Genomic DNA, 26,820 nt, shown 5'->3' with positions numbered 1-26,820 from the left:
TGCCGCCGGAGCGCCCGCGGCCCGCGCCCCTCGGCCTCCCCCGCGGCCCGCAGGGAAGAGGATGGCGGAGAGCGAGGCCGAGACCCCGAGCACGCCCTGCGAGTTCGAGAGCAAGTACTTCGAGTACAATGGGGTGCGGCTGCCGCCCTTCTGCCGCGGGAAGATGGAGGAGATCGCCAATTTCCCGGTGAGGGACAGCGACGTCTGGATCGTCACCTATCCCAAATCAGGTAGGCGGGCGGGCGGGCCGGGGCTGCCGCGGCTGCCGGGGCGGCTCCTCCTCCTCCTCCGCTCCCCGCTGGCCGGGCCGGGAGCGGGGGCTGGAGGTGCCCCGGCCGCCCCCGCGGGATGTGGGGGCCAGGCCTGAGCCCGTTCTCCACCGCGGGTGTGCCCGGGGACGGTGCCCCGTATCCAAGGATGGTACCCTGTGTCCGGGATCGTACCCTGTATCCGGGGATGGTGCAGTGCCCCGTGTCCAAGGATGGCACCCTGTATCCGGGGATGGTGCAGTGCCCCGTGTCCAAGGATGGCACCCTGTATCCGGGGATGGTGTCCTGGATGCAGAGACTGTGTCCTGGATCCGGGGATGGCGTCCGCTGTCCGGGGATGGTGCCCTGTGGCCAGGTGTGGTGCTCTGTGCCCGGCAGCCCCCGCAGCTCTGCAGAGTTGAGAGCCCGTCCCGGGCTCGGAGGGGGTCGGGGCCCTGTGGGGGCTCACGGGGGGTGGGCGCACCGGGCCCAGCGCTGCCCCGGGACCCTGCCGGGCTGCTGCCGAACCGCTGGAGGGTGGCGGTGCCGCTCCGGGCAGGGAAATCCCGCTCAGCAAAGATGTCGAACGGGAAGGGCCATGGCATCACTGCAAATATCTGCGTGGTGCACAGGTTCGCTGTCTGCTCCACAGCCTTCCCTCCGTGCTGCGCTCCCTGATCCTTCTGGGAGAGCATGTGCGCCAAGTACGTTCTTGCTGCACTGTCTGAATCACCAGAAAGGCCCCCTGGTCACAGTACAAGTGAATGTTTTGTCCAGTAAATGCTTCCTTTGGCTGTTGCACACCGTTTGGGCGTCTGCTTGTAATGCTGTAGTCTTGATTTTTTTTATCCTTTCCGTTTCCAAGCAAAAATATTTAAAGAGAATTACCATGGATGTAGTGCTGCCTGCAAGGAGACAGACAATATGGGAGCTTTGTACCCCACCTGATAAAATCAGATAAACTCTTTTGTGAGTGCATTCTCGAGTGACTTTTTTCCTGACAATGAGATGATCTCTTTCTAGGAAATCCGAAGTCCACTGGAGATAACAGATGTCAGCTCTGTAAATGCCCTTGTAAAACGATGTTTCAGTATTGTAGGTTTCTCACTTACTCCATTGTTTGTTGTGTGAATGGCTAATGCTTTTCAATTTCCTGGTGTGCTGCTTCAAGCATGCACATTTCTACAAAGTAGCATCTATTTAGCTTTTATAATTTCTCAAGCAGTTTCAAACATTTGTCTTTACATTTTTTTATATTTTGTTGCTGACTATGCCCTTAAAGACTGGCAAGACCTTTATAGATAATCCATTAGATAAGGGAAAATGTGAAGATGGATGCCTCTCAAAATACTAGGATTAGGAATAGACAGCTACTTTTAAATTGTTCTTTTTAATTGTCTTCTTCAAGATTTATATGGTGCATGCAGCACCAACTCTGTTAAATTCTTTGTGGTTTAAGATTTCAGTTTTGAGAATCTTAGGCTACAGTGTTCCTGTGTTAGATTTGCACCCCAATTTCATAGTGGCATCTTGTTAAATATCTTCAGCCAATCTCAGCCAGCCACAATATCATTAATAGCTGGCAGTAGCTTAGTTTTGATGGCTAGACAGTTGGCTGTGGAAAGCCAGCTTGCATAATCATATTTAATTTGCTGGTTTGTGCATATAGCAACATAATATTTGATCTTTTGGGGCCCCAGTAACAGGGAACTGCCCACTCAGAAAATGGACATGCTGCAAGAGGATTTACTGGCAGTCACTGGGAGAAGGAGGAGATGGGTGAGATATGGGGCATCAAAACTGAAGGTGCAGTATTGTGTGGATGAGCTGGAGGAGCAGCCTTGAGATCAAAATAGGATTTTATTTGCCAGGAAAGAGAATGCTTGGGTGATGAGTAATCTGATGTCCTTGTTGAGGGAATAGGCTCTGGACAATAATAGCATCTTCAAGCTCCACATTCTTGTAGCCCAGAGTCTACCAAGACCCTTGGAAGTTTGTTTTGTCAGCTGCTCCTCTGTGGCTTACAGCTTATTTAGGGCTTCAGAGGAGCTGCTGGCTAGGGACAGGCATAGCAGCAGAAACTGGGCTTCTCTAGGATGGTTCCCACTAATTTAGTCAAGGTCATGCAGAAAGTCTACGGCAAAGCCAGGAATTAAATCCAGAAGCCCATTACCTAAACTCCAACTTCATCTTGCTGCCTCTGTTCTGCTTGTTCTGGTAACATTCAGAGACAGAACATGGCTGAGACCGCTTATCTAGTTTCTGTGAATAAATTGTGTTTGAACAATAGTTCAAGAAAGAAAAATGCACCAATGTCAAATAGGTCCAACAGAAAACTTTCTTCTTGTTCCTAAGGAAATCAGCTTTGTTCAGTGTAGCAGCAGCTCTCCATCTGCTCAAACTGTGGAAAATGCCCAAAAAAGTCTGTTTGCTGGATGTGTGAGAGGCCAGAGCCTGTGGCTGCAAGCAGAAGGCTCCAGCAGTAGCTATTGACCATATGGTGGCTTATTTGGCAAAGAAAATCCACAAGTGGCCAGGACTGCTTCAGCTGTCCCAGGGACTGGTGGTCTGGAAGCCATTTGGAAGCCACTGTACACTGCAGGAATAGACAACGCAGCTCCAAACATGTGAAATGGAGGCAGTGCTTGGAAATAGTTACAGTTATTGGTAAATTGAGAGTGACCCTGGGAGAAGCTGTTCCAATAATGGTAGAAAATCAAATGTACCAGTGGCCTTACTGGCAGTAATGTAATAAGCCTAATGGAAAGTGACTCTGCTTTAATGTGATTTCCACTGAGGGATGGCTGAATAGTGATATCTCTTATATCTTTAATTATTCTTAACACCTCTGCCCAATCAATGGTAACAGCTTTTGGGAGCTTCTGGACTATGAGAAACTTTATGCCTAAAACCCAGAGACTCAGATATATGAATGTGTGTCTGTGTTTATGCAAATGGGAGTCCTGTAATTATAGAAAACCTTTTTTATTGTGATGCATAATTTAAAATCAGGTGTGCCACTGAAGAAATGAAGTAAAAAGTTTCATCTTCCACATAACTTTGTTGTCTAGAGTGGGCAGGCTGAGTGGGACACACAGATTTGCAGGAGAAATGTAAACCAGAATGCTGTTCTCTATAGTGTGAAATAACTGGAGCTCACACTACAGATAAGATACAGAGGCACTGTTTATAGGGAGCACTGTGCCTCTGCCACAACTTGAGCTGAACCCTCTCATCCTGTGGATTTCCTGTGCCCTACTTGAAAATTAAAATTCTCATCTGTGAGCTTAAGCTACAGAATTTATGGAGAAGCAAACTTTTCCATGGTGTTCCCTCAGTCACCATGCTGAGAGCCAGGTTAGCTGTTTGCTAACATCAGTGATTTCCGTGGAATTAAATCAGTCCCTAAAGTGTAGTGTTTGGTTCAGGTTCACTCAGTGTTTTATTGTGCCTTACAGCGTCCCCCTGGCTGGACGTGATCTGTCCATGTCCTTGCTCAGAAGTGGTGCACAGCAGCTCCCATCATACCATCTTGTGTGTGCTCTAAATGGATGTGTGCTTGGTCTTCTCGGGTCAAACCCCACAAGTTCATGTCTTTTGCAAAACTGGTAATTTGAGAAAGTGAGCTGTTTACATTAATAATGAAGCTCTCTCTCCCATGGCGATTATTTTGCCAACTAAGTTTTTGGACTTCTGTGTGGAAAAATGTCAACTATTGAGCAAATATCAGCTTCAAGTCCAGCCAGTTCATGAGAGCTTGCATTTGGTGCCAGACAACAGGTGAAAAGAGCAAATGTTGCCTATGGCCTTACCAGTCTGGGGGTGTCTTTCTATAGATTCTCAATTTCCCTTGTAGCACTGGATTTTTGTAACTACCCTTTGGCTGCTAGGGAATATGATGGCTCTAGACCTTTGCCTTAATGAAGTGCCAGCAGTGATTTTGTGGGTCATTCCAAGGACAAGCTTTCACGAGTGTATTTACTGAGTTCTCCTCTTTGGAATTCTTTCACACTCACCTCTGGTGTTACGTGAAATGAACCAGGGAAAGTCAGTTTGAGTTGTCCATTTTGTAATTTGTTTGAGAGGTTCTGTGTGTACAGGTCATGCCTGGGGCAGTGCATTGTGTGCACGGGGAGGTTCTTTGTTCTCCTCCTGTTCTGTGTGCCTCTCCCACTGTGTGCACAACTCTTTTATTCTCCTATTTCTAGCACTCCTGAATCCAACACTCCCTCTTGCTGGGTCACCAGTATGTGCCAGTCCCTTCCTTGGCTCATGGAGGAGCTCTGTCCTTCCTCTCCCTTACAGTCTCTGCATTCTTCCATGGCCCATTTCCCATCCCATAGTCCCTGTTCTGTTCTTCCCATGCAGGGACTCTGTGTGCCCTGAGGTTTTCCTCTGTTATGGGGATGGAGTTGTTTGATGCATTGACCATTACAGCTATGGCAGGGACAGCTGTTAAACTGTGGGATACACTGGGCACAGTATAATCAGCAGTTTTCCTCTTTGTGTGATTCCTCAGTAAAAGTGATAGACTTCAGCTCATCAACATCAAAAATACTGTTTGATTAGACTCAGCACTCAAAAGGTGCTGCACTTGAGGCAAAGAGAGGCTTGAACCATTTGAGATGTGGACATACGTGCTTTTTCTTTGGCTATGAAGTTGGTTTAAGAATTTCTTGTCTTTGGCCTCTTGTTTCTTCCCCTTCCAATGAGCCTTAGCTGTCTGTGGGACCATGTTATAAAACAGATTGGCAAAATCTTGAATAAAGAAATACATTACAAAGAAAATGTACCAAGTAAGTATGCCAAAATCTTGCTTTGTTTATCTTGTTCAATTCTACTTTTCATGTTTTCCACAGACTGTAAAAATCTCCTGGAAATGACGTTATATTTCCAGGTGAGATTGGTATTACTGTATTTCACAGTAACAGTCTTATTATTCAATATACAGAGTATTGCTGCTTGACTAAGTTCCTGTGGCTGCAGATACCCAGATGGGCACAGGTCAAACACTGCTGACAGTCAGTCCTGATTTGCACAGTCACAACTGAGAGGAGAATCAGGCTGAAGGGTTGCCCAAGGATCTTCCTGAGCTGGGGAGCTGTCAGAGGGACGTGTGGCAGCTGGGTGGATTGCAGAGGTCTCCCTCCTAATGGCAGGTCTGAGTGGCCTTTGTAGCAAAGGCTCCTCAGGGGACACAAGCATCCACATGTGTTAAATTAATTGGCTTGCCTTGATTTCAAGTGTTCTCATATGGAACTTCTCCCAGCAGTTTTTTTGGCATTATTTAAAAAAACAGCTTTGCAGTTGCAAAAGAGCCGGATTCTGCAGTGCTGGATTTATAGTGCTATAGCCGCTGCGGACTTTTGTTGCCTTGGGCTTAAACCGTTTTCATTTAGAGAATTAATGCAAATGTTACTGGCCCAGAGGCATGCCTTGAGAAATCATGAGGGTGGCTTAAAAATCAATTTTTTACACAAAATACCTTTGAGATTTTTTTTTTCTTTCACCTCTGGTTTTTGAAGCAATATTATGCTCTGTGACATGGAATGATGAGAAACCTCTGTTAGTTTCATGAATCTGGATGAGCGAGTTGATACCTTTAAAACCAGAATAGAGCATGGAACTTTTTCTCTCTGACAGTAACATCACAGTTATTTGGTTTCTTTAAGCAGTGTATAAAGCTCAGATATTGTTCTGTTTTAATGACAGGTGAATGTGCATCAATTCCCATACCAGCTGGCTAGAATGAATGGAATTCTTTTTCAAACAGGAAGGGAAGAGCAAACTGCATTGTGTGATAGAGATATGCTTTGTGAGCTGTCTCTTTAGGGACTGGTGGACACGATCTGTATTTGAATCTGATTTCATGTTCTTGATGACTGAAATTGTGTTCCTTCCACCACTGAGAAGAGTAAGTACTCCACAGCCTAAACTCACTCCATTCAGGTGCAGAAAGTGACTCTGGTAGATTATTATTTCTGGGGGTTAGAGCCACTGGGTTCCTGTGCTTTGAAAGTCCTTCTGAAATGGGTCTATCTTTTTATTTATATATAGCTCAAAATACCTTCAGGTATTGACTCACTCTTAAATGCTGCTAGGTAAAGAAATTATAAATAAAACTGTAAAAAAATAAGTAATTGAAGACAATGTTTAGTTTGCCACTGATGCATTTGACTTGATTTCAATGTGAGTAGAATTGGATAGGTCCTTGTATGTCTCAAACTTGAAATAAAAGCAGAAAAAAAATATCTGTGGTCAAGGGAAACTCCTTTTATTATCCAGATAGCAGTGTTTCTCTCATGACCCTTTTATCAAGCCAGTCAAGAGATGTTACTAGAGGCAGAACAAATGGTTCAGAAGACGAAGAATTCTCCAGTTATTTAATAGGTTTTGCTGGGTCTTTTGCAAATGCTGCATAATCGCTTCCCTGCTGTTAAGTAGTGCAAAACTTAACCTTTTTTTTTTTTTTGTAAACAGGCATAGGAAAAAAAAAAAGAAAAAAGGTTTTACCCTGGGTAAAAAGTGTATTCCGAACATGTGAAATAATTTTTGATTGTATTAAATGATAATGACCTCAAAAGCTAAAGAATTAGAAAATTATGTAGATCAGCCAGACCCACCTGCCAGTCATTCTCATTTCATGTTAATGTTCATTTGTCACAGTGAAGATATTAATGAAAGGAAGCAAAGGGCTTAATTTTTTAATTCTTATTATAAGTCTAATTAAATGAAGGGTTTTCTCTTGTTGGGTGCAGTGGAGGCATGAACTGTACACAAGGAACCTCTCAAACACCTCATGCCGAGGGGAAGGAACAACCCAGTTTTGTCTCAAAAATGCTGCTTTAGAAGTGATACAAGCATTGGGACACTGGGCATGCAATGTGACTTCGTGGCTGCAGATTCTGTGACCAGGGATAAATCATGTTATCTTTTTGTCTGTGTTTTCCACTGAATGTGTTTCTTTTCATTTTTCATGTATAATGGTAAACAGTTCTCATGGGCAAGCAGATGTCACCTACCATATATATTTTTTTCCTGTCAGGGAGTTGTGCAGAGCCAGAAGGGCCCCCCTGAGCCTCCTTTTCTCCAGGCTGAGCCCCCCCAGCTCCCTCAGCCCCTCCTGGTGCTCCAGCCCCTTCCCCAGCTCCGTTCCCTTCTCTGGACACGCTCCAGCCCCTCCATGTCCATTTCTTGTCCTGAGGTTCCCAGAAGTGCCCCAGGATCTGAGGTGTGGCCCCAGCAGTGCCAGCCCAGGGGACAGTCACTGCCCTGGCCCTGCTGCCACACCATGGCTGGCACAGCCCAGGTGCCATTGGCCCCTTGGCCACCTGTTGATGCAAGGCCATAGGAAACACTGCTTAACCATGCAGTCCAAAGCCTGTTTACTGCTTCTGTGCAAAGTAGCACAGAACAGCTACAGGCATTGCTGAAGCTGGATTGCTCTCTGCATGCAGAGTAGAAATGCACTTTAGTAATGATAAATGCCAGTGCTTATATGGGATCACCAGTGCTTTCTGTCAGAAAAAGTGTCTTCTCTTCAACCATTTTGCTGCAGCACTGTAAATCTGTTGCCTGAAAGGGAAAAACCTTGTAACAGTATTAAAATGATAAAATAAAAAAGCATGTCTTTATTGGAAGATTACAGGTTTCCCCATGGTTATGGGCATACCCTGCGTCAGATTTCCACAATTTTTATAAGTTTCACAAATGATGATATCTAACAAATACTGTCCAATTAGAAGAGCAGTTGGTTAGGTAGTTTTCCCCCAGGTTCTGTCCCGTTAGAATTGGTTCAGGGACTTCTTTGCCCCATTTCTTGTTGTATCTTCTCAGATTCTGGTTGAAAAACAAAATGTCCTTGAAGGTTCCCTTATTGAAAATCAGTCTTTCAGGAATGTTTTAGAAGATTACCTTATTACTCTAAAATCTAAGAGAAAGGGTAGAAAAAATACCAGGAGCTATATAACCATGTATTATCAGTCCACAAAGCTATGAATATATGAAAAATGTATAAAAAAGCTAAAATTTTAGGCATCAAAACCATGGTGATATTGGTTGGCTGATCCCCTTTTATACTCCCAAACAGATCTCTTTCCATTTCTGATTCTGAAGAGCAGCAGTGGAAAGAGTTGTTGCTGGCTTAAAACTGCAGTCCAGCTCAGTGAGGGGGAACATAGATACCTTGAGAAGAATGGTTTTGCTTAGTGCAGCTATAACTTGAGTGGGATTCTGTGTGGGACAAAATGCTTTACTCCTTGACCTTAGACAAGCAATAGCTGACTGGACAGGTTGTGGTTTTTTTAATGTATAACCTGTACCTGCAGCTGTTTCACATTATATTATTGCTGTGCTGCATTCTTGAAACGTGACCACCTAATATGTGCAAATGCACATTTTGTGTAGGCAGGTCTTGCCTAACAATTTTCCTGAAAGGGTTTGAAGCTGAGGCAGAGAATTGCCTTTTGAGTAATGACAGACATCTTCTGACATTATTTTGTGGGGAGAGGAGTATGTTCACAGCCAAGGGTATGAGATCTACCTCAACACAAGTGCCTAATAGAGGTGCCCTGTTGTTCCCTGATTTCTGATCCTACCTCAGTCAGCAGAGCTTGCTATGAAGCTCTGTATTTATTCACAGACCATAATATGACTGTAGAAGAGAACACAGTGATAGAGTTGTCCCAGAAATCAATGGAGCTGGGGGTAACTATGCAGTTGTTTTCGGTGCAATGAAGTCCTTGAGTGTGATTTAAAAACCCAATGACTTGTCATCACAGCAAAGTTATTTCCTGCATTGTTGTCCTTGGTACAGTGTGTGAAAACAAAGGGAAATTAGGCACAGTGGGAGGACTTTCAGCTGGAGATTGTGAGCTCCTGCTGGGGTAATGTAGTATGCAATTGAGGCATGTTTCTTGATATGGGTTCTAAAAAGATGGGAGAATGGAACTGCCAGAGGATACAAGAGGGCTGGCTACAACTGAGCTAACAGCTTATTGTCCTGGGTTGGCTTTAGACCTGGTCAGCCTTGAATAGACATGGAAAGGGGAAAAAGAAAAGTCATTCTGTCAGAGCAAGCAGTCTTATTGGCTATTTCTATGTTCCTGCATGTTGTATGTTATGTTTTTTTGGTCTAGCCTTATGGATGTTGTGCTCTCTTTAACCATGAGAGCATGTTTGGTTGGTGAGTAGAAACTGGAAGAAAAATTAACCCAAGGATATGGGCTTTTAAGGGTCTGCTTTTAAAGGTGCCTGTGCTAGTGCGGGGTTGTTAGTGCCCTTGGCCTGCTGTCCATCATTCCTGGTAGAACAACAATGTGCAGAGTATTTTGAGTGGATGCATTCCGATTTGTCCCACACAAAATTTGCTACATGAGTTGATGCCAAAAGTAGATATGGCAGATCTAATTTTAAGTGGATTGGAGCAGTTTGTGGGAAGTTACTCCATTAGTGTTGACACCTGGTGCAAGACAGGGTGAGGATCCACAGATACGGACAGCCCAGCTAAAGCTTCAATAGAAGAGTGAAACCATTTTCCCTTTGAATATCTGATACCAGGAGGTGTCTGTAACCAGCCAGTAGCAGCTGTCTGTGAAGGACCTGTGACAAAATCCAGGACACCTGGATATGATGAAGTCATGGATGTAGGGACAAACTTGAAGACACAAATCAGGACTCTTCAATCAGAAGGCAAAACGAAGGCAAACTTTTGGCCTGTTGATGTTTTTAACAGTAGATCTGTAGACCTGACTCACAGTTCTTAGAGCTGTTAGGATGCTACTTACTCAGCCCTTGCTGCAGAGCGTGTCAGGATGTTGTGGATTATTAACAAGGATAGAAAATAAAGGCTTTTTGCCCCAGCTCTCCTCAGCAGAAGACCTCTGCCAGCAAGAGCCAGATGAGCCTCTCTTCCTCAGGGAATCGATCTCTGTGGGTGTGGGTTTGGCTGTTCCACAGATCTCCCAGAGAACAGGTCCTGGTGTGTTTTATTTACTAGTGTTGCTGCAGTTTCAGGACCCAGCGTGCTCCAAAGGAGGTGTTTTGCTCCAGGCTGGTGTTTGGTGTGGGCAGTAGTGGCTGCCTGCCTGGCTGTGTGGGTGAGGCTGCCCCAGCTGTCAGTGCCAGGTCCCAGACACTCTGTGGTTGATGTGCACTTCTCATCCTGTCCTCTGTTGAGTAGTTAGTGTGCTAATGTAAGGGAGAATCACGACTCAGGCCACTTAAAAAAAAAATAGTACTAATGCATTAGCCAAAAATAGCTCTGCTTTGTAACCAGTTCATTAAAGCAGTGCTTTAGGATACTGTATTGGACATAATAGCAATAATTCTGTGCATAATATGTGTGTGTAAACAGTTTGGTGACAGCATTTTTAGCAAACAGAAAGTAGGTTTTCCTCCTAAATAGAATGGGGTTTCATAGTGTGCTGTTTATAGCCTCTGGCAAAACATACTCAAAACACAACTCAGAATTAATGGACCCATGTCTGCAGAATTTAGCCCGTTGGTTTTGGTTCAAAAGCTGGTAGCTGTAAGAAGAAAAAGAAATGATTATGAAGTCTAAAAATCTAATACTGTGCTTACTGAATGTTGCTGGAAGTTGTGTGTTTAATACTTCTTTTAAATCCAGTCTTACTTAATTTGTCCCCTTTACTTTCAGAAGGTCTGAATTCAGGCTTGTTGTGTTCCACAGACTCCCTTGATGATTGCCTATTGACTATATGGCATTTAGGCCATATAAGAGGGGCATTAGTCTTAAAGGATGAGTAATCAGTCCTTTCTCAAAATTGGGCCCTCTGATAAATATTTAATTGGTCAGTCAAAAGAAATAGTGTGGCAATATAACATCACAATTTCAGTCTTTATTCTGAATCCCCAGTCTCATTTAGAAAAACAGAAGAATTGGAAAATATGGTATCAAGGTATATACATTATTTTTATTTTTAAAATGCTAGTCATTAATGAAAACTTCTATTTGTAAGCCAGGTGGAATTCGAATTTGTAGGAGAACTTCAGCATATAGACCTCAAGAGGAGATACTTTAATGTTTTGGGAATGTTTTTTTTTTCTTCTAATGGAAAATCTAATTTTCCCTCCAGTATTGTAGGGTGAGGATGAATCTGTCATACTGACCTGAAGATTTACACTGCAACATGCCAAGGAGGAATGAGCTTGCAGGCATTTAGAACAACAGTGTGAGGCTCTGCTGTACAGCACTTACAGACCAGTCTGGCAGCTTTGGCAGCCCTCACTTTTAATGAGCACTTGCATCTACCAATGCTATAAAAAAGTTATGAATCATAATGGATCTGCTGCACTGGATTAGCCAAAATTTGGTCAAGCTCTGGCAGATCAAACAAAGTACAGATAATTGGGGTTGTAAGATTACTAGCATTAGTATTTCTTTATTTTAATTTTCCATGTGGTTCCATACAAGGAACGAATAAAGGGAACATACTGAGGCCTTTGCATCCTTAGGCTGCAGCTTTGTCCTGTCTTAGCTGATAAGAGAGGAGAAACTGAAAGAAACTACCTTAGAAACCACCTAGAGAAGCTAAATTTCACTGGAAATCTTATGGTTTTATATCTGCCACTTTGAACACATCTATGGTACCTGGTGACTTCATAGGAATGCCAGTGGCCAGAAAGAGTTGAGACAAGCCAGAGAACATCTGCTCTAGAGAACACTTCTCCCTTCCACAGTGACCAAATTTGACATTGAAGACATGTAACGCAGAGAAGGCAGGAGGATTAGCTGCGGTGTTTCCGAGCCGTGTCTGTCCCCCTGTGCTGCCTGGCTGCTGCTGCAGCAGCTCCCGAGGAGCAGAGGCAGAGTGGCCCTGGTCTGACTGTGCTCCTGCTGCTGAGGCACTGGCCTTGGAAAGGGCACCAAGGAACAGTTCCCAGTCACAGGGACTGCTGGGGTGTGGTGGGATTTGTAATGAGTCCTGGGTCCTGTGCATCATAAAGTAGCCCAGGAAAGCACAGTGCATCCCCACCAGCAGACTCCTGTTATGCAGGGTATAGAAATACAGACTCACAGATAATATTAAAAGGCCTCCTAAAGACACCTGCAGATTCTGGCAGGTAGTAGCTTCTCAGAGCGGTTTCCCACCCCCTCTCTTTCCAGATATTGTGTGATAAACTGGAACGCTCTGTTCTCCTGAGGCGTTTTATTGACATAGCAGAGGAGCTTGTCAGGAAGAGCATTTCTCAGGTACTTTGCACTGAAGTTCCTCAGATGCAGACTGCCTCCATTTTAGCTGGAATTGGATAAGTGTTCATGAATTCCATGTCTGTTTTGGCAATATGACTTTAGAGGTAGCAGGGTGAGCAGTCTTCCTCCTGAATGAAATGCTGCAGATGGAAGAAGAAAGGGTAGAATTGCTGGGAATTTATTAATGTGGCATTCGGTGCCTCATGTCCAAAGGCTGGCAGTTAATCCTGTTTTCCAGTGATTATCCTATTGTGTTTATCCTTCTGTACCACCCCAAGTGAGGTGTGCATGTACGTGTGCAGGTGTTCAGCAGCACAGGGAGGAAGCAGTGAAGATACTGGAGATGCACAACATCCATTGCCTTGGCAGGGCCAGAAATATAGGGGGCCAGAAATGTAGGGGGCCACTTTTCTTCTTTTCTTTTCTTTTCTTTTCTTTTCTTTTCTTTTCTTTTCTTTTCTTTTCTTTTCTTTTCTTTTTTCTTTTCTTTTCCCCTCCCCTCCCCTCCCCTCCCCTCCCCTCCCCTCCCCTCCCCTCCCCTCCCCTCCCCTCCCCTCCCCTCCCCTCCCCTCCCCTCCCCTCCCCTCCCCTCCCCTCCCCTCCCCTCCCCTCCCCTCCCCTCCCCTCCCCTCCCCTCCCCTCCCCTCCCCTCCCCTCCCCTCCCCTCCCCTCCCCTCCCCTCCTCCCCTCCCCTCCCCTCCCCTCCCCTCCCCTCCCCTCCCCTCCCCTCCCCTCCCCTCCCCTCCCCTCCCCTCCCCTCCCCTCCCCTCCCCTCCTCTCCCCTCCCCTCCTCTCCTCTCCTCTCCCCTCCTCTCCTCTCCTCTCCTCTCCCCTCCTCTCCTCTCCTCTCCTCTCCTCTCCTCTCCTCTCCTCTCCTCTCCTCTCCTCTCCTCTCCTCTCCTCTCCTCTCCTCTCCTCTCCTCTCCTCTCCTCTCCTCTCCTCTCCTCTCCTCTCCTCTCCTCTCCTCTCCTCTCCTCTCCTCTCCTCTCCTCTCCTCTCCTCTCCTCTCCTCTCCTCCCTTCCCTTCCCTTCCCTTCCCTTCCCTTCCCTTCCCTTCCCTTCCCTTCCCTTCCCTTCCCTTCCCTTCCCTTCCCTTCCCTTCCCTTCCCTTCCCTTCCCTTCCCTTCCCTTCCCTTCCCTTCCCTTCCCTTCCCTTCCCTTCCCTTCCCTTCCCTTCCCTTCCCTTCCCTTCCCTTCCCGCTTGCCTCACCTTTTTCTTCTGTCCAACTGGTATCATTATTTTCCTTTTTGTCAGAAAGTCTCTGTGACATTTAAATCTGGCCAGGCTTTGTGATAGACTGGGATTGCTGGCATTATTCACATAATCTCCTTTGATATTCTCAGTTTCAGAAATTTACTCTACTTTCCATCCATAAAATGATGGTTCTTGCAAATCTCCACAGAGATCACTAAGTCAGCTGGGTCAAATGGCAAATTTCTGTATGTGTTACATACAGGTGGGGATGCAGCAGAAGACTCAGATCCTATCACACTATGGCATTTTAATAAATTCTGCTACCTCAGGTCTAGGCTTGGGCTCTTCATTTTTTGGATAGGCACAGTATCCCACCTTATTTGGCTTTTCAGCCAGCTGGTGTTCCCAGGGTTGAAGATGTTGCCCTAGCAGCCAGGTCTGGAATTTGGGCTGCCTGTTGCTAGGTTAAGTCATCCTTCCTAAACCAAAAGAACATTTAGCTCTGATACATTTATCTTGAGTGGGTTTTAGTCCTGGCAGAGATGTGAGGAGGTCGTATCTATCTAATTATACTTATAAAAGCTTTTAGATTTTTTCTTTTTAAAAAATTAGGCATGTGATATTTTAATTTGTTCTTTTAAACAGGAAGCCAGGTCAATGATAAATTTTTTACCTGGAGCTTTTGGAATTTGTGTGTGTGGGAAATAATAATTGATTAAGGGTGACAAGTTAAAAAAAAAAATCACTGTTCCCTCAAAAGTTAATTCCCTAGTTTTCATTTGCATTAAGACCCTGAAATTCTGAAGCATATTAACTTGAGTGCTAATGTGGGAAAAAAAATCAGGCTAAAAAAAAAAATCAGGGAAAAAATACAGTGACTAACAAAAGAGAAAACTAGCACAGAGATCATGGCTGAGGGAAACTGAGATGAGTGATCCTGCTGCAGGTGTAGGGAGGAGAAATTCCAGTCTACTGGATAGTCCCAGCATTTCTCTTTCAGCGTGTCACTGGTTTTGGTAGAAACACTTTTAGATGGAGACTTTTGAGCTTCCAAAACCCCCACTTTGGATGGGAAATATGTAATTTCCCACCTCTGCAGTTCTCCATGGATTTGACAGCAGTCAAGCCAAGTGTGGTGCACAGTCACAGGTCTCTGGGCATAACCAGGTAAGGGAGTGCTCCCCATGGGGGCTGTGCTCCCTGTCCTGACTTTTAGCTTTTCTAGTGGACTTTGTGGAGAGCTGGTGCTGCTCTCCCGAAGGTTCAGTGTGGTTCTGCCTCAACCCTGCAGCCTTTCTGTATTCAGAGGCACAATAGAGATGGTAGCTTTCTGCCTAGAGGGCAGCTGAGCAATGAAAAAATAGTTTATTGTGTATCCCCACAGAGTTAATTCTTTTCATTTCATGAAAATAGGGCTGCTGTGACAGCATTTCTCTTTGCAGGTGGAATAGGAAATACTGAAATAAATTATGGAGAACCAGGGTGTTTCCGGTCAGAATAAATATTTAATGAGAACAAGGGTTGTGCTCATTCAGAGTCACAAGGACTGATACTAAAATACTGTATGAATGTTGATTTGAATGCATAAAATATATGCTTGAACTTAAAAATGCAGAGTGAACAGCCTTGGGGGCAAGTGTGTATTAAGTGTGTGACAACTGTCTCTGTGGGTGATCATAATATAAAAGTGTCTTTTTTTTTTTTTTCATGTCCCAATCCTTTTTAATTTACCCATCAATCAGTAAGGGAACAGTGGAATCTTGAAGTGCTTGCTATCCAAGACAATTCTTGGAGGTGTGTCTTCTTTGAAATTGTATCCAGGCTGTGTTCACTCCAACCATTGGCCTCACTTAACTGTTTCTGTCTCGGATTAAAAAATAAACAGACATTTATTTTTTAATATAATAAAAAATTCTATTAGGGTTTTAGGTCTTGTATTTTGGTGGTGTTTTTTGTTTTTTGTTTTTTGTTTTTTGTTTTTTTTGGGGGGGTTTTTTGTTTTTTTTTTTTTTTTGTTTTTTTTGGGGGGGGTTGTTTTATTTTTCTTTTTAATTGGAACAACATACAGGATTGGTACAAAGGTGCCTGTTTGTGTGTGCAGTCTTGTTAGTTTACATGAATTAACTAGTGACTGTTACAAGTGACTTGCAACTCACAAATTATTTTCAAATGGTCATTGATCTCAGAGTTTACAGCTCACCATTCCACAGGCTGGGATGCAGGAGCAGGCTTGGGCTTTGTAACCAATTCTGGAACCATCACCCAAGCCTTTAGGCAACGCGAGAGAGTGGATAAATCCTGGTCTCATTTCCCTTACTGCTCACAGTAAATAATTAATAATGGGTTAAATAATGGGTCTGTTCTTTTGCAGTTTCCAGGGTGTCCCACACTCTTGGGATCTTTTCTTCTGAACTGTGGGGTCGCTCCCCTGGCTGATTGTGATCTCTCCCCATTCTGTTCCTCCATCTCACCAAGAGCCTTTCTCTTCATAACCCTCTGTCAAATATCTCTGTTTTGAGGGTTCCTTACCTGCCTGAAGGTAAAGTCATTTTGAATAGTTTCCCTGTCCAAGGCCCTAATTGTAGCACCTATTAATTTTCCAAAGTGCAGTCACTGGCCATGATATTTAATGGGTGCTTTGTAAATGTCCTCAGAGTGGGGAGAGATGCATAATTGAGGTTTCTAAAGCTTGTGACTGATGTATGGATGTATTTGGGGCTTTGTCCACTCCATAACCTGGAGGCATAAATAGACTCTCAAATCATTGCATAACTGGGACCTTGCCTTCAATTTAGAATAAAGGTCTCTCAGCACAGCCACTAATGCATTTTGTGAACTTGGATGACCTCTGTTCGCCTCATTTTTTAGTTCCTAAAATGGAAATAGTAGTGTTTTGCCAAAGTAACATTTACAGAGGTAAAACCTTTTGTTAAATGCTTTGTAATTCACAGGTTAAGTGATTTGGAAACAGAAGTGTATTTAAATTGTTACTGAAGAAAAAAAATCTCAGGTCTTTTGCATGGAAGATCTACATGTATTTAAAAAATCAAGAGAGCTGACATACTACAACAAAACAGTAGTAATAGACTTAGCTCACAGCAGACTGTTGAGCACAAAAGTTGCCATTATTTCTCTGTTTAGGTCTCCCTTCATATGGCTGTGTTTAGATAAGAACTGTAATACAATCTGTTCTCTCTCATTGTTTGGTTTGTGCAGGCACAGGCTTGCTGCAGGAAGTGGTGTATCTAGTGAGTCAGGGAGCTGATCCAGATGAGATTGGACTAATGAATATAGATGAGCAGCTTCCAGTCCTAGAGTACCCTCAGCCCGGTCTGGACATCATCAAGGTACAATTTATTGCAAAGAAAGTCTTCAGCATTTGGGTGTCTTTTTCCTCAGTTCCATGTTTATCACTTCTTTTCACCCTGTGTCTTTCTCGTCACTGGGCTTGTTTAGAATGTTGAAATGATTCAAAGTGCTAATAGGTCATTTTAAATTGCTCTTATTAAGCTTCATTTTGTTCTGTTTAATACTTTAAATGTGTCTCCATGTCCTAAATATCTTGGCAGTGGGGATCAAAGTTCCAGGCCTCTCCTGCTTATGTAAACGGGAGCTGGCCAAATGAGGCAAATTTGCTTTGATTCCTTCCCTGAATTTGTGAAGGAGTAACTAGAAATGCAGCTATCCATGCATCTGTATTCCCATTGCTCTCACTTTACACATCTCAGTCTTTAGATCCACAGATCCTGGCTCTCTACAGACACTGTAGGGTGTAGTTTAAGGGGTCTGGAATATCCTCCATGAAATTCCACAGTAATAAGAATCCCTTGAAGTCCAGCTGTATGGCACATAAGTGTGATCTTGTCCTTGCTGCAGCCACTTCTGACAGAGTCATGTCTTGGAATTATTAGGATAACTATACAGGGCCATCCTGTAACGGCTGCAGTGCTGCTTGGACTGAGCAAGCTGAGGCTGGCAGGGATAGAATTAATCTGCTTGTGGTCAATGACAACGGCATGCTTCAGCCTACTTTAGGCTGAGAGTATTTAGAGGTCAGAGATTGCTCTTCTTTTTCATCTGTGATGCCTAATCCAGCAAGGCTTCAGTGCTACCCTGCTGCAAAAAAGTGGTGGCAATAGTAAGAGGTTTAGTTTGAGATTACACATTCTTCTCTATGCCATGTGCTAGCAGCTTGATTCAGTATGGATTAATTCAATTTTTAATAGCAGAACATGATTTCTGTCATGAGACAATTTTGTATCAAATTACAGAAAAAGTATTGTTTGAAAGATATCCACACATTCAGATTTGGGCCTAATTCTGAGGATAAAATAAAATGCAAGGGAAAAATTTGGAAGAAGTCAGGGGTCATGTTTTCAGAACTTCTAGTATTTTTCAAGGATTTTTAGTGGAGGCATCACTAGAAATAAAGTGAGTTTGATATTGGGAATCTTCAACGGTTATATCTCTTTCTGAGAAGGTCCTGCAAATGGACATGCTTTGAAACAAAAGGGATAAAACCCCAATATGACAAAACTCCCAACACATTATCTAACCTGTTGATATTTAAAAACCAGATGTAACTCCCTGACCTGATTTTGAGTCGCAAACTCCTGTTAATTTTAGGAAGTAAATTTGTGAATAGAAATCAGTGTAGTAGAGGGCCTCAAATGTGCCAGCTCAGGCCAGCTCAGGATGTTCCCTGGAGCAGTGGTCAATGGGAAACAATTCTCCCTGCTTTATTTTAGGAGCTGACGTCCCCTCGCCTCATCAAAAGCCACCTGCCCTATCGGTTTTTGCCTTCAGACCTCCACAACGGAAACTCAAAGGTGAAAATGAGCTCGTGTTTGTCTTAACTCTGCTGGCAGCAGTTGTGTCAGTGCTTTGGGATGAGGCAAAAGCTTTCAACAAGATGATTTTCCCCCCATCACAGGTAATATACATGGCTCGAAATCCCAAAGACCTGGTGGTGTCTTATTACCAGTTCCACCGCTCCCTAAGGACCATGAGCTACAGAGGAACGTTTCAGGAGTTCTGCAGAAGGTTTATGAATGACAAGTGTAAGGAGCTGTTCTCTCTGCCCACATTTATTTTCATCTCTGCGTTCCTTCTGCAAGTACAGAAGTGAACTGGATAAAGGTGCATTTGTTTTGCATATACAGCAAGGAGGTTGCTACGGATAGCTCTGCAGTGATTGAGATTTGTCCATGCAAACTATGAGCCGGGCTTTTTGTAAATATTTGCCTTACAGTATTTGATCCCCTGGGTTCAGCACTTTGCCACCCAAACCAGAGCAAAACTCTGGTGTACTCTTCTGAAATTCAGTTTTCAGGCTGCCAGGTACCTCCTAAAAAGGGGTAAATACTCCCAGCATCATTTGATTTTGGTTATGCCTCACTATCAGCTACTTCTCAGGAGTGTTTCTGGTCCCCAGGATTGGGGTTATTTTCCTGGTAATTCTCTTAATATTTAAATTTCAGCCAAAAATTCAAGGCTCATACCTTGGAAATTAATACAAAATTCTCTAGTTTGCATGGGCCTTATCTCGGCCTGCACCAGTTAGCTCGAGTGAGACCTCATGAGCAGGCTGCTGCTGCCTGAAAAATGCAGCTCTGTGAGGAGAATAATAACCAAGAGACTGCCACACTCTAGCTAAGGAAGAGAAAAAAGTCCTGCTGCCTTTTATTTCTCTGCAATATCTCCTCTGATACCTTAATGTGACACTGAGAATTCACCAGGTACCTTGAGCTCTGAGAGCAGGATCTCCTCTAGATCCAGAGCAGCAAACCTGGAATTTTTAGGGGAGCTGATGCTGAAGGAGCTGTGTAATACCAAAGGGAAGAAAAAAGTAAAGCCTACCAATGGGAGGTGATTTAACAGGCCTAAAAACCCCTTTGCTGATCCTTATCCTGCAAGCTTGAGCAGGATTAATGCTCTCCTCCCACTCCAGCCCACCTTCAGTTTTCCATTTGCATTCCCTGGGAATGCAGTGTTTGCCTGTAGCTTCTGATCAGGAACTTCAAGACCAGAGGCATAAGAAAGACATGTTAGAAGGTCTTCTAAGATAGAAAGGTTGAGTGCTCTTTTCCATGTAAGTATCCCAAGAGTTATTTGTCTCTTTATCTTGGAGCAGCCACCTGACTTTATCACGACCTCCCAGAACCAATAAAACATCACAACATGTTCCATGGCCATAACTGTACAAATGGGAGGTTTGTAATGCACAGGAAATTTAGTCACTGGTAGCAGAGAAAAATGTAGAATGCATTTCTCGAGGGGTTGCCTTGTAATACTGGCAACAAAAGAGATTCTTGAGGTTGTAAATACCAAGTACCAATTGCTGAACCTCTGGTAGAGACACATAAATTGACTGAAATCAATGCAAATGTGGACTTAATCAGAGAACTGGAAAAAAGTTTTGGGGGAGGGTTAGGTGTCCCATTACATGGGTCAAAATGAGATGCTCTCCTGGGGCTATGAACCACTCCAGTTATTTCTTTTTTTTTTTTTTTTTCTTTCTGAAAACAGCTTAATAACCAAAGTGTTCATTTTCCTCATGCCAATCATAATGTTTTTGCAGTAGGGTATGGTTCCTGGTTTGAACATGTGCAAGAGTTTTGGGAACACCACATGGATGCCAATGTACTTTTTCTCAAGTATGAAGATATGCATAAGGTAGGTTAGATGTAGCAAAATGGTGTTTTTATCACATTTAGTATCCTAGTTTTTAATACATAAAGCACAAAATTACATTCTTATGTCCATATTTGGGATCCCTAATGCCTGATACCATTTTTAAAGCGCTGGCTTTAAAAATTCAGTAGCTTCTTTGGACTTCAGGCATTTTCATATCCATATTAATTTACTGGGGAATCTGCCTGCATGTATAGGCACTGAACTACCTGCAGGGAAGGCAGTGATGTGAAACTGTTCAGTACTTGCTACACTCAGCCCTGGGCATTCTTTTAAAATAAATGTCTTGCTCTATGTGCCGTATCCATGAGGGGAAAAAAAAATATAATCACTATTTTGTCCTTTGTATTTGGCATTTATTGGAATTATTTGGTTGTTCTTACTGATTTCTGTGAAACAAATCTGAAAACAATGAGAGTATGATCATGTAGCATAAGGTAGATGTAATTATTGAGTCCTTACATTATGCTGGCTAATAAATCCACTTAAATCAGAAATCTAGTGGAAATACTATGTATTTCTTGTTGCACTAATATCTTTTTGACAGCTAATGAAAATACTTCAGAATGTTTATTTGACTGGACAACTAATGCAAACATAGGCAAAACCCAGGTCCTGTTTCTAAACCTGTAAGAAGAAGAAACCAGAACAAGACTCAGTAAATGATAATTCCAGCTTTACTGAGCCTTCTGATGGAGTGGAATTCTAAAAGAAGGTGTAATACAATCAGAGTAAATAAAGTTTAGTCAAAATCATTTCAATTCCATGGTTTTGAATAACTAATGGATTCCTAGCTGTGCTCACCAGATGGTGGCATCACAGCTTCCTTCTGCTTCCTGATAAAAATTACTATTTTGTCCTTGCAACTCATACTGAGGAACCCTGGAACTCTGGAGATGTAAATTAATGGTTATTCTCAGAGGCCACCTCCCCAGATCCTTCCCATCTACATGAATGCAGTCCCAGAAGCTGACAAAGGAAGGGCTCTCCTAACATTTTTAGTCATTTATTTGACTAAGGTCAAAATTAAAGTAACTTTTAAATCCTGAAATGCACTGGTATTCCAAAGGGATCAGGGTGGGGTGTTCCCTGAAGTGGGAAGCATCACAACTGCTTTTCAGTTGTTCCCTGTTCCAACATCTGAAGGTTACATGGCCATGCTTTCTGCCAGCCTGTCTTACTCTAATTGTTCAGAATGTGTTTCTTTTCAGCAAATTGGAAGGTGGCAAAACTTCAATGCAGTAGTGTTTCTGCAACTTCTGCACTTGTATTTTTCATGCTCACCAGGATATAACTTACTTTGCAATATTTAAACTCATTAAAAATGTGATTTTAATTATTGTGAAATAACCCGGGTTTTAAATGATCTCTTGCAGGATCTAGCGACAATGGTTGAGCAGCTGGTGAGGTTCTTAGGAGTTTCTTATGACAAAGCACAGCTGGAATCCATGGTGGAACACTGCCATCAACTCATTGATCAGTGCTGTAATGCAGAGGCTCTTCCTGTTGGCAGGGGTATGTTTAAAACCCACAGCAAAACTCTTCTTGGAGAAATCGGCAGTAACCCCCAGGGTGTGTTAGATGTTGGCAAAATATTGCCATGTAAAGGATGGGAGGGAGCTGATTATTGGTGCACTTGGGGGGCTGGGTTGTTTTGAAATCAGGTTAGGTAGAAGTGACTGAAAAGGATGGAAGAATCCAAGGTGAACAGGGTAATGTCAAACCACTCCATCAGAGAGTTTGTATCACTTTGATGGATTCAGCTCCTTGTGCTGAGAGCTCTGCTCTGCTCCTTCTGACCTCTGGCATGCCAGAGCCCACACCATCTTACAAAGTTTGTCCTGGCCTGAGCCCTAGGGTTTAATTAGATCAGGATTTTCAAGAATAGCAGGTATTTCTTATTTGGAAGGCATAAAATTACAAGGAACCACAGTGTCCGTTATAAGCTTATTTTCATTTCTTACCTCAGCTGTTTAAAATGTGCTTATCTTCCAGATGTTTATTCTGGTGAGATTCTTTCTCTAAGAACCTGAAGGTGCCATGTGATCTGTTAATACATCTGTCCTTTGATAAGAAATCAAGTCCTTTCAGTTGCCTTTGAAAAACATAAGAGTGAACTTAGGCTCCCTCAGATTATTTTCTCTGGGCTGCTCTACATCACTTTTAAAAATGAGGCAACCAAGTCAAGATGGTCAGTTCCTATGTTACCCCTACACATGCCTTACCCTAACCTAAAGTCACTTCATACACTAATTTAATCCACTTCTACTTGGACCTTTCCCTTATTTTCCACCCATAGCAGTGGTAGCACTTTATGATAGAGCATCACACATGAAGTACATGTTTATCATCACCACAAAGTTTCTCAGAGGAAGCAATTTGCAGGTTATTGTCCCTTACTCAGGGGTTGTGACAGGAATACTTTGGTCTTCTTCTGTGTATAGGAGCCCTTTCCATACTACTACTTTCAGCCAGCCTTCCTGTGATCTGCAAATTACACCAGCTGCAATTTTTATAAATTTCTATTTTTATTTCCAAATCTCTGATGAAAATACCAAATATTACCAGTTCTTCTTGACTACTAATTCTGTGTTAGCTGGTTATTTATTCAGTTATCACACATTTGGTTGGGACATCCCCAGGTCCTTGGATAAGGTGCTCATGTGGATGCAAGGCTTTGCAAACAGCAGGGTTGTGTTCTACTTGTTGGCCCACATGTAGCCTCTTATTTCTACTGTCTACAGATGTTTCAGAAAAAGGCCCTCATGTTGTAATAGAGAAGGAAGGGAGCTGCAGCACTTAATGTGATACTTCGTCATTTGTTCGCTGTGTGCTTTTTAGTATAAATATCCTTATTTTGAATTTCTTTTCTTTGCTGTCTTTGGCTTTTACAATATTTTGTTACTCCAGAATGTAGCTTCATTAGCAGTGCTTTGTTCCTTCTCTGTTCGTTTCTGTGACAAAGAATGGTGGCAATGACATGACAGCTGATTGTAATTTGTTTCAAGTATTTTAATTTGTCATTAGTTACATTTACTTTATTATTTTGCTTTATTTTAGTTCTTCATATTTTTTTTCTTTTAGCACATTGATCTTTACTCTGAAGATAACCCTGAACTGCTGTGAAAGCAGAACAATGATTAGATATGTTACTTGTATTTGACTCTTATCACATCATAATTTACGCAGTTGCATGATTCAAATCATAAACCAGGTGGGTGACTTTTTGACAAGCTATCAATTGATATGGTAGAAAAAGAAAAGAATTATTAAAAACAATCCACTGTGTATATATGTCATTTGTAGAACTTGTCATTTGTCCATATATGTTTTTGGGGAGACTCAGAAATTAAAGAATTTTTTTTTGCCAAGCAGAGGAAGAAAATACTTTATTATCATTATTGAAACAGGGTTTTGTGTTTCATGCTGTACTTTTTGCTGTTATAGTTGCCAGAGCAAGATTTAAGTTAGTATCAGGTATTTATGATTGTGTTTTCTTAATTTATTCTTTTACAAATATGTGAGAAAATTGTTGAAAACAATAAATGGCATTTTCGGTGTCAGGTTATTCTGGTCTTTGGATCCTGAAAAGAAATCAGGACCCTTTCATACCTTCAGGATTTATACAAAAGCCCTGCTTTCATAAAATGGCCCTTGCCACACATGCTATACCATCAGGTTAATAAGTAATATGTAGATGTTTCAGACAGTTTTGTCTTTGGTCTCAGTTATATAGTTTCTGCATAAAAGCAATGGTAATTGAATTAAATGGGTATTCTTCTTATGCATCAAATACATAATTAAGCTCCCTGCATGTAGCTTTGTTCTTGCTGTTATGATGAAACTCTGGTAGCACAGTCCCAATTCTCCTTTCATTTATTCCAATTGAACAAGTCTGAATTTTGTCTTTATCTCCAGCATAAATGAGAAGAGAATTTGGCTTCTCAGTCTGGTTATTCCATGGGGCTTATTCAGCCACAAGTAACCCTGGCTGACTTTGAGTTAAATATATTTTGGGCTGCATTGAAACAGTTGTTAGGGGGGCTCCTGCCTTTGGCTGGTAGGTTCAGCAGGGTCACCAGGTTATGTTATGTCATTGGTTGGGTTCCATAGGTTAATTCATATGAGGAAGGTGCTCAGTCTCCATATTGCATCCCCAAAAGCTGTTCCTCCTGTTCAAAATTAAAGTGTCAGTGGCTCAGCTTGAGTACATGGCACTTGTTCTCTTTCATAGATGGAAATTTGTATTTAACAAACAAATATCTCCATGTTGAGAAATGGAAATTCATGTCTTGGACTTATCTCTAGACACAAAATAATAGAAATTAGCAATGAAAATATTATACTCCAATAGTCAGTTTTATACCCCACATTCTCTGTACATTTTGGATAGTTCTCTAAGCAGTAGGTGCCAGAGGCATGGTGATTTTGAAATGTGTTCTTAGCTGTTGGAATTCTTAAACAGCCATAGCTGAAAGAAGAAATCCACATTTACGTGAGCACCCAACCCAAAATCTCTGATTCATTTCTGATTAAGGCCAGAGTAAAATGTCTCAGAGAAATATGAATTCTTCCTGTGTGACACTGGGCTGGTGCAGCTGAAGATGTGTTTTATTTGAAGGCTTTGCAAGGGTAGTGCCAGAGTAACTGGGTGAGACAGTGAACAGCTTTAGGTCTCATTAAGCTTTCAGAGAAAGCCCAGACTGATCAGAATCTCACAGCTGATACTTGGTGCCCAGCACAATTAGACTGTAGGTATTTGGTGTCCTGTTACATCCACTCTCTGACATGTATTCTTTCTCTGTGTTTCAGGACGAGTTGGGCTATGGAAAGACATCTTCACTGTTTCAATGAATGAGAAATTTGATTTAGTTTATAAACAGAAGATGGGAAAATGTGACCTCACATTTGATTTTTATTTATAAAAAATGCATGCATATGATATCCAGATATAGCTAGAAGTGCTTTATGCATTCATTTATTACCTGCTGGACAAACTACTGTAGCTATTATGTGTAATAAGATTTAAAGAAAGAAAAACAATCTAAGTAAACCATATCAGATGCAATTATCTTTGATCCTGAACAGCTGCTTATCTTCTAGTATTTAAGTCCTCTGTCCACATGCAAGAACTTCTCAGACAATACTAGAACATGCAGCTGTTATGGAATGTATTATATAGGTAGAAGGTATGTATAATATATGCAACTAGAATGTACACCTTTTCAGCCCCACATTGATTATTTAATGTTTTATAAAAGCTCGTCACTAGAAACGAAATGAACATCCGTAAACCAAATAAAAATTTATTTCTGAGGGAAACAAGTAACAGGCCAAAACAGTATGCTAGAATGATCTCAGGGGTTAATTGTCACATTTATTTTTATAGCAGGTATAGCCAAGTATAAATAAATCCCATTCCAAAATAGGAACTAATCCAAGTGGGGTTCACATTAGGTTCTGCACACCCTTATCTGTGTGATTTAAGCAGGTTCTGTGCACTGGCACACTCTGGGAGACAGGGCTTGTTCTGATTTACAGCTGTGATTGTCAGCCTGATCCCAAATCCCACCCATGCCTTTATGGACACAGCTCAGAGCTGACTTCTTGATGGAGGCAGTTCAGCTCCATGCCCAGGGACAGCAGATAGAAGATTCTTAAGCCCTCAGCTCTAGGTCACTCCCTCGAAATAGGGCTTAAAAGCCAGGAATCTGGTGCAGGGACTTCCCTGAAAAATCAGTCTCCAACCTATGTCACTTTGCTGTGTGAATTTCTCCCTGTAAGGGCAGCCCCAAAAGTTAAGGTGCTGAAAAAGCTCTAGTTCCACTAAAAGTTGAGGGCACTTAGCACTGCTTATGGGTTGTTCTCCTGGACTCCACCAGGCCTAAGGGGGAGATCTGTGCCAGTGTGAAGCAGGCAAAGGGAACTGCAGCATCCGAGGAAGAGAGTTGATGGATATGCCAGCAGGTGGGAGTATTGCACAAATATCCATGCACAATACGTTCCAGGAATTGTTAGCCATGACTGATTTGGATTATAGTCAGGATTCAAGTTTATTTCTCTTATCTTTTTTTGGTGTCTACACAAACAGCCTAAAGGAGGCTACTATCACTACAGAACTCTCCCAAATTATTTTATTGATCCATTATGAAATGACATCTATGTTTTTTAGGTTCTCAGCTGCAGGAGGCCCATTTTTTGCTAGTCAAATGTTCAGGCTCACCAAAAACTATGAGGAAGGACTAGTTTTTAGTGTTTCAGTTCTGTTGGGAAACTGTCAGTTCAGCACTGGCAAGTAGTGTAGCATGATGTGGCTTGACAGCACTTTTCCTTGTATATTTGTGAGTGAAAATGCTTTCAGTGAAATTTTATTTCTATTTTTATATTTTTAGTACTGTATGAATATTAAGCACTACACATTATACTTCTGTGCTTGCTTGCTTACTGAATAAAAGATGTGTTCTGTGCA

General features: G+C 42.5%; 1 protein-coding gene across 2 annotated transcripts; it reads left to right on the top strand.

Moving 5' to 3' along the window:
• On the top strand, positions 1 to 26,820 carry SULT4A1 (sulfotransferase family 4A member 1). 2 transcript variants are annotated; one of them, XR_009274772.1, is made up of 8 exons: positions 1 to 230; positions 16,875 to 17,005; positions 18,407 to 18,487; positions 18,592 to 18,718; positions 20,239 to 20,333; positions 21,728 to 21,866; positions 23,436 to 23,565; positions 25,164 to 26,820. XR_009274772.1 is itself a non-coding variant. In XM_058805527.1 (7 exons), exons 1-7 carry the CDS (start codon positions 62 to 64, stop codon positions 25,274 to 25,276), a joined length of 855 nt encoding a protein of 284 aa, XP_058661510.1. In that variant the 5' UTR covers positions 1 to 61; the 3' UTR covers positions 25,277 to 26,820. The 2 variants fall into 2 exon arrangements, 1 of the variants encoding a protein (XP_058661510.1); XM_058805527.1 differs by lacking the exon at positions 23,436 to 23,565.

This window comes from Ammospiza caudacuta, chromosome 5, assembly GCF_027887145.1.
Source record: "Ammospiza caudacuta isolate bAmmCau1 chromosome 5, bAmmCau1.pri, whole genome shotgun sequence".
NCBI classification, from domain to species: Eukaryota; Metazoa; Chordata; class Aves; order Passeriformes; family Passerellidae; genus Ammospiza; species Ammospiza caudacuta.
Note: the sequence above shows the minus strand (reverse complement) of the source record. Positions and strands in the feature narration are given on the sequence as shown.

Excerpts from the sequence above, each read along its gene's own strand:
- SULT4A1 (XM_058805527.1), top strand. The coding sequence starts at position 62 with ATGGCGGAGAGCGAGGCCGAGACCCCGAGCACGCCCTGCGAGTTCGAG. Across the intron at positions 231-16,874 it reads CGTCACCTATCCCAAATCAG|GCACAGGCTTGCTGCAGGAA; the intron begins GTAGGCGGGCGG and ends TGGTTTGTGCAG. Across the intron at positions 18,488-18,591 it reads TCCACAACGGAAACTCAAAG|GTAATATACATGGCTCGAAA; the intron begins GTGAAAATGAGC and ends CCCCCATCACAG.